Source organism: Cucurbita pepo, chromosome LG03 (assembly GCF_002806865.2).
Source record: "Cucurbita pepo subsp. pepo cultivar mu-cu-16 chromosome LG03, ASM280686v2, whole genome shotgun sequence".
Taxonomy (NCBI): Eukaryota; Viridiplantae; Streptophyta; class Magnoliopsida; order Cucurbitales; family Cucurbitaceae; genus Cucurbita; species Cucurbita pepo.
In genome coordinates this window covers 3,054,924-3,072,372 of record NC_036640.1, presented here as the reverse complement: position 1 = coordinate 3,072,372, position 17,449 = coordinate 3,054,924, and the positions used below count along the sequence as shown (strand labels likewise).

Genomic DNA, 17,449 nt, shown 5'->3' with positions numbered 1-17,449 from the left:
TTCATACCTTTCAAATTGATTTTACAAAATTTAAAACATGTTTTAATATAATTTTGAACGTAAAGGTACAATAAATACCGATTAAAAATATTATAGAGCTTAAATTATATTATTGTTTCATGCAATAGAAACAGTTATCCCAAATACGCTATATTTCACATTAAAATGTATGAAATTTCTTAATTATTATCTACGAAAATACAAAAATACAAAGATACAAAATCTGACCTAATCTATATTTTTGGTCATTAAATTAATATCTACATAATACCAATATTGTATGATATGGAGATGACAATATGGACGGTTTATACATTAATCACTTAGCTTAGTTAGTTAAGATGAAAATAATTCCATAATTAGATAAAATTAAAATATGTTCAAAGGATAAAATTAGGAAATTTGCTTGGAAATAATTTGGATAATGACTCATTGGAGAGGACTTTTTGTTTTTTTTTTAAATATTTACTCTAATTTATTTGATTTTTACATTTTAAAAAAAATACATTCATATTATTTATTTTTTTACTCTAAAAATAATAATAATAATAATAAATTAATCGTTTATAATTTAAAGGAGCTCACTTCACCGTCTAAAACTCTTTTTTTGTTTTATTACGATGAGCTCGTTATCTATCTAATATTTTTCTTTGTTTATCATCATCCATTTTCAACCGAGAAACAATAGATTTGTAGAATAACGAACCTAATTTTCAAGCTGACATCATATTTAATAAGTTAATTAATCAATCATTTTGTTTTTTATTTTTATTGGAATGTCGGATGAAACATTTTGTGTGATTGCAATTTTGTTGGTGGAATATTTTGAAGAATGAGTAAGGAGTCAAACAAAGAAAGTTCAAACTTTTAGCTGACCAAAGTCAAGATTCAAGGATGAACGTGTCTTTTCCAACTATTATCTCGTTCTAATTCGTTCCATGATTAAATTTGTAAATTCAATTTTGACTTCAAGTCTTTCACGATAGTATTTTATTGTCTACTTTAAACATAAGCGGTGTGAAACTCGAAGAAAAGAGAGTACATGAGTTGTAAAAGTTCAACCACTAGTAAATATTGTTTGCTTTAGTCTATTTCGTATCATCGTCGGCCTCACAATTTTAAAATGCGTCTATTAGGAAAAGGTTTCCATACTCTTACAAGAAATGCTTCGTTCACCTTTTCAACCAATGTGAGATCTCACATGAATGAGTTGAGATGACATCCGAATAAAAGTGATCATGAAGATAGGATGACTAAGAATGAGGACAACATACTGAAAAGACTCGTGTTAGTTTGTGGGGATAATTTTCACTCTTAAGAAAGGGGAAGTAACATGTAGGGGAATGTTAGAGTCATCAAGTATTGAATCTGAATTTTGAAGCATAGGCATGGGTCACAGAATAATCTACTGATTTACTGGTTTGTTACCATGGATCGAGAATCTAGATTTACTAGTTTGATATCAAAGAGAATCTATGATTTTCTGGTTTGTTACTATGGACTAACGCCCACCATGTAATTCTCATTACACACATTTATAAATACATGAGGTCATGACAGTGCCATTCAACCTAACGAGCTCTAATGACTTTCCTTTTGATTTTAAAAAAATATCTCATGCCAAACAGAGATAGTTAGATCATTTTTCTTAGTTGTATATTTAAGATCTTCCGACATAATTATCACAAAATAGAATATTTTTCATAGATTTTGAACAAAAAATTTTAATTCTCTCCCCTTTTAAAATCAAACATTGAACCAAGAAAAAAAAAAACAGCTCACTTTTATAGACTTCGTAATTTTCCAACATACACGAAAGGAAAACATGATCTCTTCCCGTCATTGAAATTTTAAAGAAAATCGTGTACATTGTATACACTTCTAGAAGGATACTCGTGCACGGGTAAACAACTTTAGGGTTTTGTGTATCCAATTATTTTTTGGGTAGTTATTAAAATAACTATATATTAAAAAAATATATCAAAATTTTAATGTAGCTTATTATAAAATAATAGGATTCACAACAGTTCATAAGAGTAGTTGAAATTATTATTAAATGAACTCTTAACAATTAAGACATTCAACATATAATATATAATGAGTACAATATTTTTTGTCCTTTTTTGAGCCAATAAATAAATTTTTATTTGTTCTTAATTAAAATTTATATTCATGCAATCCATGCAGAGACAGAGACCATGGGTGCAGCATTATTCTCAGTAATTAGTCTCTTAATTTTTTTATTTTTTTTCCAATTTTCACTTTTTAAAAAAATATTTTGAACTGTCAGCCAAAATATAAAAAGAAAATAAAATTTTAAAAACTATGTTTTTTAAAAATAAATAATAAAATAAGTAAACTATGGGTAAACGTAAACAATCAAACTATGGGTAAAGTATTTTTAAATTTAATTTTAGAAGTAAATTACAAAAAACAAAATTAGTATGTAATAATTTAACGCACATGAATACAATTTAGTTTCTATATTAAAATAAATAATGTTATCTTTTGAATGTTTTTATATTACAAACATTAAATTTTATATAACAAATTATATACCCAATTTTAATTGAAGGTGAATATTTGACTATGCCCAAATGAAATTTTGTTCGAGCTTATCTTTTAATTTAAAATTTGACCGAGTATAAATTATAAGTGAATTATTAATTTAGCGAGCGTTCAAAGATTAAGATTGTTTTTTTAATCCTAGTATGATACAAAATTGAATTATTTTATTGTTTATTAAAAAAAAANGTTCAAAGATTAAGATTGTTTTTTAATCCTAATATGATACAAAATTGAATTATTTTATTGTTTATTAAAAAAAAAAGTGAAAAAAAAAGAAGAAGAAATTTTTAAGTGTGAAATTTGGTGAGGGGGAAAATAAACCCCACCTGAAAAAAAAAATAGAAAAAAAAAAACCACTGTTTGGAACAGCCCACTGGAATGGTGGGAATGGCCCCTGGTTTTCTCTTCTTCAAACCCATCGTTCTTTCTCTCTCTTTCTGTGCGGAAACCTCTCCCTTTTATACCCCTTCTGACTCCATTCTTTCCATTTCTTCTCCATACGGAGATGACCATTTTTACACCTTCTTTCAATCGCTACTAATCTGTACCCTCTTCCCCTGTTTCTTGGCCTTTTCGCTTTTCGATTCTATCCAGTTCTCCGTTTTTCCCTATCCTTTTTCGCTTATTTTCGGGGACCCTTTTCCCTAATTTCACTAATTTTTCACTTCCCCCCTCCAATTTCGACCAATTTTTGGTGGGTTAATGGGGATTGAGCGATATCTGGCTGATCGCAAGGGGAAACAGTTTTGTGAATTACGTAAAGAAACAACTACGAATAACAAGTCGAGAAAGAACCGGCGGCGGACTAGGAAGTCCTCGCCGTTGCCGGTTCAGAAACTCTATGAAACTTGTAATGAAGTATTTGCTTCTGGTGGGATTGGAATCGTTCCCCCTTTTGAGGATATTGAACGGGTACGAGATGTTCTGGGTATGTGTTTGTTTTTGTATTTAATTCTGAACCTCATTGTTAATTGAATTGAATTGAATTGAATTCCCAATTCTGATTGATAATGTAGTTTCGTGTTGTAATCATAAGCCTGTCTGTTTCCATTTTTTTAATGTGTACAAATTGTACGAACCTCGTTTGTGAAAAGCTTTTGTGTTGGGTTTTATGTGTTTTTTTCAATGTCCTGTTGGATTGTATATTTTAGCTCTGTTTTTTGCTGCAACTTGCACTGCCTGCTGCACGTGCTGAGTATCTATTTATTTATTATTTTTCTTCGTGGTATGTCTGTTCTTGATATTGGTGCTTGAGCTATATTGGTTGGATAATGATTAGCTTCAACGTCCACATAGTTCAGTTTTGATTATAGAATGAGCTAAGCCCATTTCAATTTCTTAAGTTCATATGCAAATTAGGAGCTTGTTGGGATGGTTTTCAGAGTAACTCAATCAAAACCAATTGGTCTGTTTTGTGTTATTGTCATTTCTTCACTTAGTGTAGCTGTTTGTTTTTGTGTTACTGATAATGAATCTTGTTGTATATAGATAAAATGGAGCCAGTAGATGTTGGGTTGTCGCCGGAGATGCCGTATTTTCGGACGACAGCCGGTCGACGAACTCCTCCTATAACATATTTGCACCTTTATGAGAGCAACAAATTCTCTGTATGCATTTTCATTTGCTTTATTAGAGAGCAATCTAGTTGTGGAAGGCTCTTAAATTTGTACAGTTTTTGACCGTGTGTGTTGTATTTGTGGTGCAGATGGGAATATTTTGCTTGCCTCCTTCAGGTGTCATTCCACTTCACAACCATCCTGGAATGACAGTCTTTAGCAAGCTTCTCTTTGGGACCATGCACATTAAGGCATACGACTGGGTGGATGGCGGCGCTGTGAATGGCACGTCTACACGTGCCAACGTCTCGCGTGGCAGAGCTCCTTCAAGAAGTGAGTCTCTATGCAATATTGTTATGTGCTCACTCTACAATTGGTTGAAATAACAGTCATTTTCAACCCGGTTGAAGAGGGAAACGAAGCATTCCTTATAAGGGTGTGGAAACCTCTCCCTAGCAAATACATTTTAGAACCGTGAGATTGTCATGTCAGCAATACGTAACGGGCCAAAGTAAGGATTTAAATGTCAATATCAATGGAAGTATCTAAAAGGGTTGATGTTGATGGGTTGTCTGTGTTGATTGTTATATAACCAAAACTGATAGGGCGAGCTATGGATTACATGAATCTCTTTTGCGCTTGGTCGATGAGATTAGTCGAGATACATGTAAGTTATAGGATTTGCTAAGATTGAACATCTCCAGGTATTCGGTTAGCGAAAGTCAAAGTAGATGCAGACTTCACGGCACCATGCGACTCGTCGATTCTTTACCCTGCAGATGGAGGAAACATGCATTGCTTCACAGCTGTGACAGCGTGTGCAGTGTTAGATGTGCTCGGCCCGCCATACTCCGATCGAGACGGTCGGCATTGCTCATACTACCTTGACCATCCCTTCACAAAATTTTCAGGTAGGTAGTGAGTGTATAATGAAGTGGATACAGGAGATGTGTGATTGACATGATGATTATGTTGGAAAATGACAGTGGAGGAGGGGGTTTCGGTCCCAGAAGCAGATAGGGAAAGGTACGCATGGCTTGAAGAAAGAGAGCAACCTAAAGACTTGGCTGCCGTTGGAGCAGTGTACAAAGGGCCAAAGATAGTAGAGAATCGATGAACTCTCTGCAAATGAGATCTTGTTCATTCCATACAGTGCTGTCATGGACTGCTACCATTTGTGTGCAGCATACAATCTTTGTTTACTTCTAGAAGAAACAACAGAGAGAGAGAGAGAGAGAGAATTAAAATAAGGTTCTTTTATTGATGTTTCTTGTTTTGTGGAACATGAATTAGGTGCTCCCTTCATCCTTCCTTCTTACTGTTTTTAATCATGTTTTGTATGTATATATAGTGGAGTTAGAAAGGGACTGAGTATAAAGGAGTATGAATTTCTTATGTTCTTCCAGTTCTTCTTTCAGTTTGTCATGTTTTTAGACAGTTTTGCCTTAAAACGACAAAGAATAAGCACGAAACGAATGGCTTCCTTTTGTGTTCAAAGAAAATGATAATTTGGAGCGTGAAGTTATAAAGCTATTACGAGAATGGAGTTGTAACTGTTAAACGAACACGACTCTCCACAATGGTATGATATTGTCCACTTTGAGCATAAGCTCTCATGGCTTTGCTTTGGATTTCCCCAAAAAAGACCTCATACCATGGAGTTAGTATTCCTCACTATAAATCCATGATCATTCTCTAAATTAGTCGATGTGGGACTTCTATCGTCCAACAGTAACTATTGTTCTTGTGTTCTTGTGCTGAGGCTCGTATGAGAGAGAGAGTTTCGTTGTTCGTTTAGTATAATCGAAATTAGTGTTAGGGTTATAGGGTGTGGGTTTAAATTCCACTTCTGACAATTTTTAGCTGGCGGACCCCTGATTATATAACTCATGTTTTTGATGGCTGACCTCGTGTTAGGTCTAGCAGGTGTTGATGCAGGTGTAATTTTACCAAACGGGAGAGTTGACGGGTATCTCTATAATACATTCTAAAATTGTTCTACTTAATTTTATCTCATACGATGCCTCTAATGGAACTAAAAAAATAAGTATTAGCTTTATGAAATATTTATAATATGTTTAACATCATATTATAAAGATGAGGATACGTCCAAGTAGTCTTCATGTGTGAGCAGCAGATAACTCATCCTTTGGGCATTGTTGTTAACACTAAAAAGAATCTCTAAGCTGGCCATTTCCACATCCATTATTTATTACCATTTTAAAAAAAAAAGTCCAATTAATCATGCCCCCATGTGCCGATGCTTCACACTTCACTCGGTCTCAACCATTTTATAATCGAAAATATTTATTTTTAGATAGATAAAAATGTAAATGAACATAAATAAATATGTTTAAGTGAATTTAATGCCTCCAAATATCCGGGATTTCTTGGAAAATTTATATTATAGTTGGTCCCTTATTTTATTTGGGACTGATTTATGAGAGAAAATGATACTATAAATGGTCCTAATCACTTGATTTTTTAATATGAGTAGGACTCAACTTTCTACTAATCCTTGTCACCCATGGAAAAGAATACTTTTCCATAAGAAAAATCATAGGGAAAAGGACTCATTTTGACTTGTTGCCCACTGAAAGGGCAAGATAAAGTCGGCCCACTACACTGCATTGATGGTTGATCCATTGGTTATCGTCCAAAATTTAGTTTAATGATAATAAATTTTACCCTTTTTAGTTTTCTAAGTCAAACCCACCACTCACATGTCTCTGTTCTGCCAGATGGGTCTTTCAATTTCCCCACTTTTCTTCTTCTTCTTCCATTTCGATGCTTCTCTTTATAAGGTCGCTGAAGCAGATATGGAGGAGGGCAAAATCGCTTCACTCTTTGGCAAATATGGGCAAGTTTTTTCTGGGGTTGTTCTGTGTTATTGCTTTAGCTGCTTTTGGGATTGCTAATGCCTCTGAGAAGAAGCGGGAGATTGGGATTTTTGAGCTCAAGAGAGGTGACCTTTCAGTGAAATTTACCAACTGGGGTGCCACTATTGTGTCTGTTCTTGTACCAGACAAGCATGGTTTGTCCCCATTTTGGTCCCCTTTTTTTGTAGGGGTTTTTAAGGTTTCTGTTCTTGTGTTTCTTAATTCGTTTCCCTTTTTCTCTTATGGGTTTCTTTTTTCAGGGAAGTTGGATGATGTTGTTCTTGGGTATGATTCTATTCGGGAGTATCAGGTGAGGTTTTAGCTGTTTTGAGCCCTTTTTTCTCTTCCAATTGGTACTCTTGACTGTGAAGTTTGATACCTCTAATCCTGTTTTTGTGTTCTTCTGTTTGGTTTATAATTGCTCCCACGGTAAAAAGCCATGGGAAATCAAAACATCTCATAATCTTGGAATAATTATCCATGTGTGGCCCAAATTCTGTAGGATTTTTATGATGTGATACTTAAATTCAGAAACAAATTGAAGTTTGTTCTTCTGTTTGTGATTACGTTAAACATGATATTGTTTGATCGTTAAATTACGTGTTTAGTCTTCGAATATCTGTTCGTTTCTTCAAAAACAACTTTTAATTTTATACCTACTAGATCTATAACCAAACTTGGTGTTCTTTGATCTCTGAGTTTCCTCTTTGGAAACCCTTTTTTTTTCATTCAATTCAACTAACAAAGAAAAATGTTCTTTACGTTTTTAGAACGACACGACGTATTTTGGTGCGATTGTTGGACGAGTTGCAAATCGAATCAGTGGCGCGAAATTTACTCTGAATGGAGTTCTACACAAGCTGATTGCTAATGAAGGCAACAACACACTTCATGGTACATTATTTCACACAACTTGGTTTTCTGTTTGGTTTGTTTATGAACTTTTCAGGCATTTTTTTGTTTATATCTATCAATAGTTGATGAGTGATTTGTAATGTTAGGTGGTACTAGAGGCTTCAGTGATGTTGTCTGGAAAGTAACCAAGTATGAGAAAAGTGGTAGCTCTCCTCAAATCGTTTTTTCCTACCGCAGTTTCGACGGTGAAGAAGGTGAGAACGAAAATAGTATTGTGAGATCCCATATCGGTTGGAGAGGAGAACGAAACATTCCTTATAAGGGTGTGAAAACCTNCTGTGAGCCTAACGACTATATACGAAACATTTCTTATAAGAGTATGGAAACCTCTCCCTAGCTGACACGTTTAAAACTGTGAGGCTGACNGGCTAACGACTATATACGAAACATTTCTTATAAGAGTATAGAAACCTCTCCCTAGCTGACACGTTTAAAACTGTGAGGCTGACGGCTATATACAAAACATTTCTTATAAGGGTGTGGAAACCTCTCCCTAGCAGACATGTTTAAAATTGTGAGGCTGACGGCTATACGTAACGGGCCAAAGCGGACGATACTAACCATTCTTTTTGCAGGTTTTCCTGGTGATCTATTGGTGACTGCCAATTACACACTCATAGCAAACAACCAACTGAAGTTAACAATGAAAGCCAAGGCTCTAAACAAGCCTACTCCTGTAAATCTAGCTCAACATACATACTGGAATCTTGGTGGACATAACAGTGGCGACATTTTGTCGAATCGTCTTCAGATCTTCGGATCCCGAATCACGGTTGTCGATAACTATCTGATTCCAACTGGAAAGTTAGAATCTGTGAAAGGAACTCCATATGATTTTCTGAAGCCCCATAAGGTTGGAAGCAGAATAAACAAGCTTCCAAAAGGGTACGACATGAACTACGCGCTCGACCACGGCACCGGGGACGAAAAGGTGAAGAAAGCAGCAGTGGTGCATGACGAGAAGTCGGGACGGCTGTTGGAGGTATCGACAAATGCTCCTGGGGTTCAGTTGTATACAGGGAACTATATAAAGGACGTGAAGGGGAAGGGGGGGTTTGTGTACCAAGCTCATGCAGCGCTTTGTTTGGAGACACAAGGATATCCTGATGCAGTGAACCATCCCAATTTCCCTTCAACCATTGTGACTTCTAAGAAGCCTTACAATCACATTATGCTGTTTAAGTTCTCAGCTAAGTGAAGTGTTTTTACTCATGTAGCTTTGAAAATAAGGTTCCTCTTCTTTCTACCCGAATCTTCGAGGTTGAAAATAAACAAAACTCGTTCCCGTTCATGTTCATGTTCATGTTCATGTTTATGTTCTTGTTCTTGAATGTGTATAAAAGCTCGAGAAAATTTAACCACTCTTTTTTTAAATCATTTTCAAAGTTTTATTTTAATTCTTAATCATTGAAATTGTTTCAAAACAGTTTCTTAATCTAAATTTTCTCTCTTGGACTGATCTCTATTATAACGTTTTTGTCGGTGTATAAAATATTTTTATAATACAAAAATCCAATATGGATAAGACTCGAACAAATTTCCAAATTTATCATTTAATCATGGTTTAAAATATGGTTACTTTTTTTAAAAAATGGTTAAATTCTAATTATTTAGTATGGAAAGTAGAATTGATGGCAAGTAAAACAACCTTCCATATGTAAATACATCATTTCTTTAAAATTCACGTGAATTTGCAGCATCTCAATTTTACAATAAATCACAGATAAAATATTTTTATTTAATTTCTTTTAAGCAATCCTCACACTCTCAGTATCGGTCCTAGTTCATTCATGTACCTCTATTTTACTATGATATTGCATTAAATAATCTCGCTAATTTCTTTTTTAAAAAAATAGGCTTACAAATATTTCAAACCCGTGCCAAATAAAATTTAAATTTTTTTAAAAGAAATTTGGTTTTGGCATTAATTAAACTTATGCTTAAAGACATGTTTGAAACGACTAGAAAGTATGGTGTTAAAGATATGAAGATGCGTACGTACTTTTTAACTAAAGGTAGATGTATTTAATTATGTCTTCTAATCTCGACCCAATTTTTTAATCATGTTTTATTTCTCTATACGTTAAGTTATACAATACCAATAATACAATAATAATTAATTATGAATCTTTCTAATATAAGTATTAATAAATAACGGAATTTAATAAAAGTTAGTTGAATTGAATTATGTGATCGTAAATGATTGCGTCCTCCTCATGTCTTAGAAATTCATCTGTATAGGAAGAAACACTTAACCCAAAGGGAAAAATAAAGCAAAAAAGAGAGGGAGAGATGGGAAAAAAAGGCAACAATAATCAACATATTATAAGACGGAAAAAGGTCGTCATGCACAAAGCTCCCATCAAAGCGGGTCAGTCATGGTGATGATGATTAAGTCTAATGTTAGTAGATATTGTTTGTTTGAGCCTTCTCTTTCGAGCTTCTTCTTGGTTTTATGCACAATTATTTTACATGATTGTCGGTCGAAGTTAAGTCTAGGATATGTCTCTATTACTACTACTTAGATACAACAATTTTAGTCTCTCCAAGGAACATGATACTGTCCACTTTGAGTTCGAACATAGTGAAATTATACTTACAACGTTCATTCTAAACATCTTGTACGAACAAATACATCGTTCTTACGTACAAATTCTCCGCTCTTTTAGCAGATTCGTATGGACAATAAGGGTTTGTTTAATCAGTCATGCTTGGTTCATCAGCTGCAGCTATGATGGCAACTGGAAATGGGAGCTGTGAGATCCAAAGTTCTTTACTTTTTTTCACTTTTAGAACAATGGACACAATTGTCGGAAACACAACAACCTAAAAGCTCACGTGCAGCACGTGCCTGCCATGGCCACACATGTCTCTGTAATTATTTGCCCAAGGTTGAAGATGAAGGGAGATAAAAGTTAAAAAATGGGTTTGGATTTTGTTGAGGAAAGTATAAGTAGAACGTCGGCATGGAATTTGGGTTCTGAATTCACCACTTTTAATCCGCCATTGATGCTTCCTCTCCTTCTTCTGATTTGCTATGAGATTTCCATTTCTGCAATTTGGGGATTGATTTTTCATTCACGATCAGATGAAGAAGAAAAAGGGGGAACTAGGGTTCTTGCGATTGTTGGAATGTCAATTTGTTTTGTCTTTTGATTCAGAAACAATTTTCTTTGAAATCCACCGATTTCGTTCATTCACTTCGTAATATTCATTCCCTTTTCATCCGATTCAACCAAGAAACAGAATGTCGCTTTGAAAAATTTGTGATCGATTTATGTTATCATTTCTTTTACTGTCTATCTAATTCGTCAATGGGATGTGTAAACTCGAAACCAAATCGGTGCCGGCATTGCCGGCGGCCGTATTCGCCGATTTCTCGAAGCTACTCTATGCAAGTTCATCATCCACCACAGGCCAAAGGCGATAGTTATCATGTCGTAGCCCTAACCTCCTCCACATTAGGCTCGTTGGAGCTCGGAAGTGATGGCGGTGGCGGTGGCGGTAGCGGTAGTGTTAATTATTGCTGTCAGTCGCAGAGGAGCGACAATTCCAAGACGATTGAGGATTTCAGAATGGGATTGGCGGAAGCGAAGACATGGTCGAACATAATCAGAGAGAAAATCCCGAAAACCGCATCGAAAACTCCGATCAGAACGCCGCCGGGGGAGCCGGAGACGATCAACATATGGGAGCTCATGGAAGGGCTAGAGGATGTTAGCCCTCTCTGGTCTCCGAGCCGATATCGAAGCTTCTCGTTCGATTTCGGTAGCCGTAATTACGATTATCGATCTCTCATCGATCAGCCCAAGCCGATTCCGAAACAAAATGGTACAGATTCATCTCATAAACCTCTCTGGCTTCGATTAAAAGAAGAAAAAGATGAAATCGATGATGGGAATTTGAACTCTGATTCAATGGCTTCCGATTTCGTCCCGGAAGTGATTTCATCGTTTCGAAAGTCTCTTCAGCAGCTCACCCCGGATCACTCATTTTATCTCCGTCCGGTGGAGAACACAAAGCACCAACAGCCGCCGTTAGCCGCCGTGGAATCTAAGAAATTCTACAGTTGGCCGGAGGAGAAGAAGAGGGATAAGGTAATTCTATACTTCACGAGCTTGAGAGGGATTCGTAAGACATATGAAGACTGTTGTGATGTTAGAAGCATTCTGAGAGCAATTGGGATTCGTGTAGACGAGAGAGATGTGTCAATGCATAAAGGGTTTAAAGAGGAGCTCAAGCAGCTATTAATGGAAGATCAGAAGAGCTTGCCCAGAGTGTTCATTGGGAGAAAGCAAATCGGTGGCGCTGAAGAAATTCGCAGACTACACGAAGATGGGCAGCTTGAGAAACTGCTTGAATGCTGCGAGAAGCTTGAAAATGACGATGGGGGAGTCTGTGAGGCATGTGGGGATATTAGATTTGTGCCATGTGAGACATGTTCTGGAAGCTGTAAAGTGTTTTATGAAGAAGAAGAAGAAGAAGAAGAAGCAGAAGAAGAAGAAGAAGCAGAAGATGGATATGGCTTCCAGAGGTGTACTGATTGCAATGAAAATGGGCTTGTGAGGTGCCCCATCTGCTGCCATTAATGGCTCTTGCAAGGTACAAATCTGAAAATTCTCTCTGTTCTTTCCTTTTGTTTGTACAGTGGAGAAGTTTTGGAGGATTAATTGGGGAAAATACAGAACAATAATGTTATGTGAAGCAGTTCATCCTCTTCTGTGTGTTGAGAAAAATTGTATACTTAAAACCTGAGATTTTTGTATTCAGATTACCAAATACAGAGTGTTCATACCAGAAGCTGATTTCTGCTCTGTTTTAATCTTGCATTTTACCAGAAACCAGTATGAGCCATTCATGATTGAATCGCAATTGAGTTTGATTGTTCTTGAATTTGTTCATTGTTTTGGTTGGTTTTCAATCTAAAACCCATTTCATTTGGGCATCAATCTTTCCATTCAAGAACTGAATCAGAATCAATTGAGATCCAGTAATGAAGAACTCTGATAACATATGATCTTAAAGTTGGTTGTTTTTATAAACACAATGGAGAGACATAATGATAAGATGCACCATCTTGTTGTTGAAAGATAGAATGTATTATAAAGGAAAATCACTTTTGGACAAAGTGATTTGATAATTGGTTGTTGTCAAAAGCATGGCCCATTTATTTCTCTTCAAAGGCACCACTGCAATTAGATCATCATGTGGTGGATATCTTTCACAGTCCTAATATCACCCTCTATCTAGAACTTTCATGTTCGGTGCTCACGATTCTATCGATAGTATTAGTGATTACCGATTCTATCGATAGTATCAGTGATTTAGAGGAGATCTCTCGAAAAGTATTCCGCGCTAAATATTTAAAAGGAAAAGGAAAATTTTAATTGCCCTTAAATATTTGCATGAAGAAAAGGAAAATTTTAGACTATATGANTTAGAGGAGATTTCTCGAAAAGTATTCCGCGCTAAATATTTAAAAGGAAAAGGAAAATTTTAATTGCCTTTAAATATTTGCATGAAGAAAAGGAAAATTTTAGACTATATGAGATCAATTTCTAATAATTAATCGGTTACGAAAATGTTCCATTAGGTTTGAATTTAACTAGCATAGGTTTGAATTTAACTAGCATAAAATACATATTTCGATCCAAAAATCATAGATTTGAATTCCTTAATTCCATGTATTCTAAATATGAGAAATGATTTAACTTTTAAATTTTGATAGTTTATTTTAAAGAACAAATATTTTAAAAATCATTGAAGCTCAAGAGCATTTTTTGTTCCAAAGTTCAAAATAAAGACAAATAAAAAATTCAAAGTACAGGAGCATAATTAAAAAAAAATAAAAATTTAAATTGAGGTGTGTGTTTTAGATTATTTTTTAGTTAGTAGTTGTTTTAACAATTTAAAAAAAAAAAAATATGTACTTCCAATTAGTTTTTGTGGAATCAGTTTTCTAAAAGGAAAATTTTTCAAAAACAATTTCAGCTTGAACCTTTCGTAACTTAAATTAAGTTATTAAGTTCTTGGCAGGTTAGTAGCTTGACCTTGACCTTCTATTACAAGTATCCGTAAATATAGATAGACCTTCGGAAGATATCCAAGTTTTGAATGAAGAGATCAAAGAAACAAATCAGAAATGAACTCAAAGAGAAGAAGAAAAGCCAGGAAGTTTATTTACAACATCAGGATTCATGCATTTTTTTTCTCTCTGTTTCACGATTGAGATTAGGCTTTACACAGTAGAGGTTTCATCCTTCAAATTTTTTGATCGTTCCATTTCGCTAATTTTGCCCTAACAAATTCAAACAAACCCTACAACTATGCAGCCATATACCAGAGATCAAAACTTCCCCCAATTTTTCACTTCCTGCGCACTCTAACTAATATCTCTCCTGCAAAATCAGTATCCAAAACTAACTCAATCACGAGAATCGAAACCTTTCGAAACCTTCAGTTTCCTCAAAGATTTAATTAATTTTGCAGAACCGAAATCGAATGAAGAATAATCGTACCTTGTTTAACTTATAGTTCTGTATTTGTTCTTCCCGCTGAGCGGCGAGCTAGGCAAGATCGGCCTCGAGAAAATTACAACATTCATCTGAGAACTAACGCGATCATTATGATAAGAGTGAGGAGGATTATGTCGAACATCGCACCAATCTCCGATCGAATTAATCTTCTCTTTCGCGTTGAAGCCTTCGCCGATGTCTTCACCAAGATGCAAATCCTCCTCTCTGATTCTCCGAATCTGGTAATGAACATACGCCATTTTCTTCCTCCAGTCCGCAACCTTCGCTACTGATTTCGGCGACTCAGTTTCCTCCGACGATCCTATACTTTCCTGATCCGTTTCCACTTCCTTGCACGTCTTCGAAGAGTGAAAATCACAAGGATTACAAATCGACCTCATCGACTCTGCCTCCGCCGACGGAAACTCGTCTTCGCCGGTGCCGGAGATGAATGGTTCTTGATTCTCTTTCAACTGCTTCGTCATAAGGACGGCGTGTACTGGTGGTTCAGTTTGTAATTCTGTTTTTCCTTTGCCCTTCCTCTCAAGTGACGCAAAAACAGAGGCCGTGCCTGTGTATTATATACTCTGGAGATTAAAGGGTGCGATTCCAGGTGATTGCCTGGCGGAAGGCACGTGCGGAATGATTGGGACACGTGTTAAGTGACAATGGGGTTATATGGAAAGGTCAAAAAACCGTTTTCCTCTTATAAGGAAAAGGGTTTTCGTTTTTTATTTTCTTTTTATGGATATTTCTCTCGCTGTTCGCCACGTCACTAGTGCAATTCCACCTCTCCCACGCCACGTCATTTTAATAATCCGTGGTGGTAATATTTTTCGTTACGTGGCGAAAGAAGAATGGTAAGGTAGATTTTGGTGGATGCGATAAACTTGCATGTTTCTTAGGGAGGAGATGTGGCAGGACGTGAGTGGGCGCAGAGTGGTGGGTCCCAGACGGTGACCGAGAGTGTAAGTGACGTTAGCAAGGTCTTGGGAGACAGGTGGCATGGGAGGGTGGGAATTTGCAAGTGGGACGGCGGGTGATGGATGGAGCGTCACGGCCTTTCACGATCTGACGTGTCCTCAATAATTGTATTATTATAATTACAAAAGAAAATTGCATAAACGAGGAATATAAAGTTTGCTATAAATACCTTCTAACAGTTTTGATTTGATCGATGACTTCGTAAATTATGAGATTTATAACGTTTATATTTTTTATTTTTTAATTTGATCCATAAAAACTAATTAAAATAGAATTGAAATTTGATTAAATAATAATTATATTTAAATTTTAAAATAAAGTTTTGATGTTGATTAATGGATTAAAATATTATCGTAAGGTAAATAACTAATTTTGAGAGTAATATTGACCCTCTATTAAAATCAATAATACAAATATTAGTTTATGTATCAATACTGACGAAATTAAAATTTTATTGATGTAATTATAATAAATATAATAGTTATTAAGTTAATTAAAATTTTATGAGTTAAAATGTAATAATTAATAGTTAAAATGGGTGAAAAATCAAGTTATGCCTTTATTTATATATACACACACATTTACAACTTAATATTGTATATTAAAAAAATTACAAATTATTATACGTTACTTCTCCCTTAAAATGTTATTCAAAGTATTTTAAGAAATAAAACCTTAATTATCGTTTCAAATGTTGATGATAAGATCTCTTGCCATGGTCGCTGTTAAATTAAAATTATATATATAAATATGACGTGGAGATCAGTTATTAAAATGAAAAATGCATGCTCATGTACATAGTTAGTGAGTATGAAAAAAACTTAAGAGGTTTATCAAATATGAAACGTGATCAGCTAGTGAACCACAACATATCTTCAAGTTTCACTCTAGTTATAAACTAATTATTTTTCAAGTGGACGATAAATAGTATTGGAGTTAAGTAGTAATCTTAAAAAATTGTAGTTATGGTACGAGTTGTGGTTGAGCTCTATAGGATCGGTTGAGGTTTTTTTGACAGATAATGTGAGATTCCACATTGGTTTGATAGAGAAACGAAAGAATTTTTATAAAAGTGTGGAGACTTCTCTCTAACTAACACGTTTTAAAATCGTAAGGCTGATAGCAATAGGGCTTAGCTAGCTATAAACTTCACAAATAATAATTATCATGGAGTTGAGTGTTTAGTTTAGTTGTACCATTAATAGCCATCTTGAATCTTCATGTCTCTGGTACCAACAAAGAAATTGAGGGATTTTGAGTTGGATTGTCCAGTTCATTATGATATAACATCCTAGTTCATTATGATATAACGAGTGCGACTGTGAAGAAGTACTAGAAGGAGTGCGACTGTGCCTGTGAGTCTATATGAGGTGGTGCATTGTGGAAGGAAGGAACTACGGATAATGAAGAAGATGAATTGACGAAGAAGAAGAACCGAGTGGGTAGTGGGTAGTGGGTAGTGGGTAGTGGGTCGTCGGTTTAGTAAGAAGGACATGGGTTGGGCTTGGCAACTCGTTCTCTTCTTCTTCTTTTTATGCAATCGAGTTAAGTCGGGTTGACTTGATGTTTTGCACAATGAACATGTACCCAACTCGAACCAAATCGGGTTCTAAAAAATTAATTCAACCCAATTTTTATAATTTAGGTCGGATAGGTTCGGGCATATTAAAATTTTAAAATTTCATTAAAGTTTTAAAGAAAAAGAAAAGCAATAAGTTAGACCGGTCTGATCCATCCGCCCCAATTTGGCCCGGCTGCAAAGCCTGTCTGACCCTCCCAAGCTTGGGCAACCCATCTCAGTTAAATTGGAGGAAAAAGAGAACCACGTCGAGAAGAAAAGGATAATTTCAATTAAAAGTGTAAATTTTTGTTCCATTGTTCCTTTTTTCTCTTCAAATTGTTGCTTTCAAAAATTGTCCAGGCGCTTCTTAAATCCTCTCGATATTGATTTCCGTGTTCTTTCCCTCGTCCAATTTCTCATTTCTGTCTGTAATCCATTTCCCTTTTCTCAAATCTTCTTCCAATCATTCTT

The 17,449-nt window shown here is 35.2% G+C and overlaps 3 protein-coding genes and 1 long non-coding RNA gene across 4 annotated transcripts; 3 read left to right on the top strand and 1 right to left on the bottom strand.

Annotated features, from left to right (window-relative positions):
* Positions 1–3,007: 3,007 nt before the first annotated feature.
* On the top strand, positions 3,008–5,524 carry LOC111789750 (plant cysteine oxidase 2-like). Its single transcript, XM_023670431.1, has 5 exons — positions 3,008–3,496; positions 4,057–4,175; positions 4,274–4,457; positions 4,829–5,035; positions 5,111–5,524. Exons 1-5 carry the CDS (start codon positions 3,271–3,273, stop codon positions 5,239–5,241), a joined length of 867 nt encoding a protein of 288 aa, XP_023526199.1. The 5' UTR covers positions 3,008–3,270; the 3' UTR covers positions 5,242–5,524.
* A 1,354-nt stretch (positions 5,525–6,878) lies between these two features.
* LOC111791381 (aldose 1-epimerase-like) lies at positions 6,879–9,167 on the top strand (the record flags this gene model as incomplete). The annotated part of the gene is given in 5 exon segments (XM_023672693.1): positions 6,879–7,158; positions 7,264–7,313; positions 7,774–7,897; positions 8,005–8,112; positions 8,494–9,167. Coding segments are annotated over 5 exon segments (1,152 nt in total). The 5' UTR covers positions 6,879–6,911.
* A 1,631-nt stretch (positions 9,168–10,798) lies between these two features.
* Positions 10,799–12,732, top strand: LOC111791380 (uncharacterized protein At3g28850-like). The gene has a single exon (XM_023672692.1). It carries the CDS (start codon positions 11,233–11,235, stop codon positions 12,505–12,507), a length of 1,275 nt encoding a protein of 424 aa, XP_023528460.1. The 5' UTR covers positions 10,799–11,232; the 3' UTR covers positions 12,508–12,732.
* A 1,248-nt stretch (positions 12,733–13,980) lies between these two features.
* LOC111791382 lies at positions 13,981–14,965 on the bottom strand. The gene is made up of 2 exons (XR_002814639.1): positions 14,437–14,965; positions 13,981–14,316 (listed from the first exon to the last, which is right to left on the bottom strand). It is a non-coding gene; the product is annotated as an uncharacterized LOC111791382 (long non-coding RNA).
* Between the last annotated feature and the right edge of the window lie 2,484 nt (positions 14,966–17,449).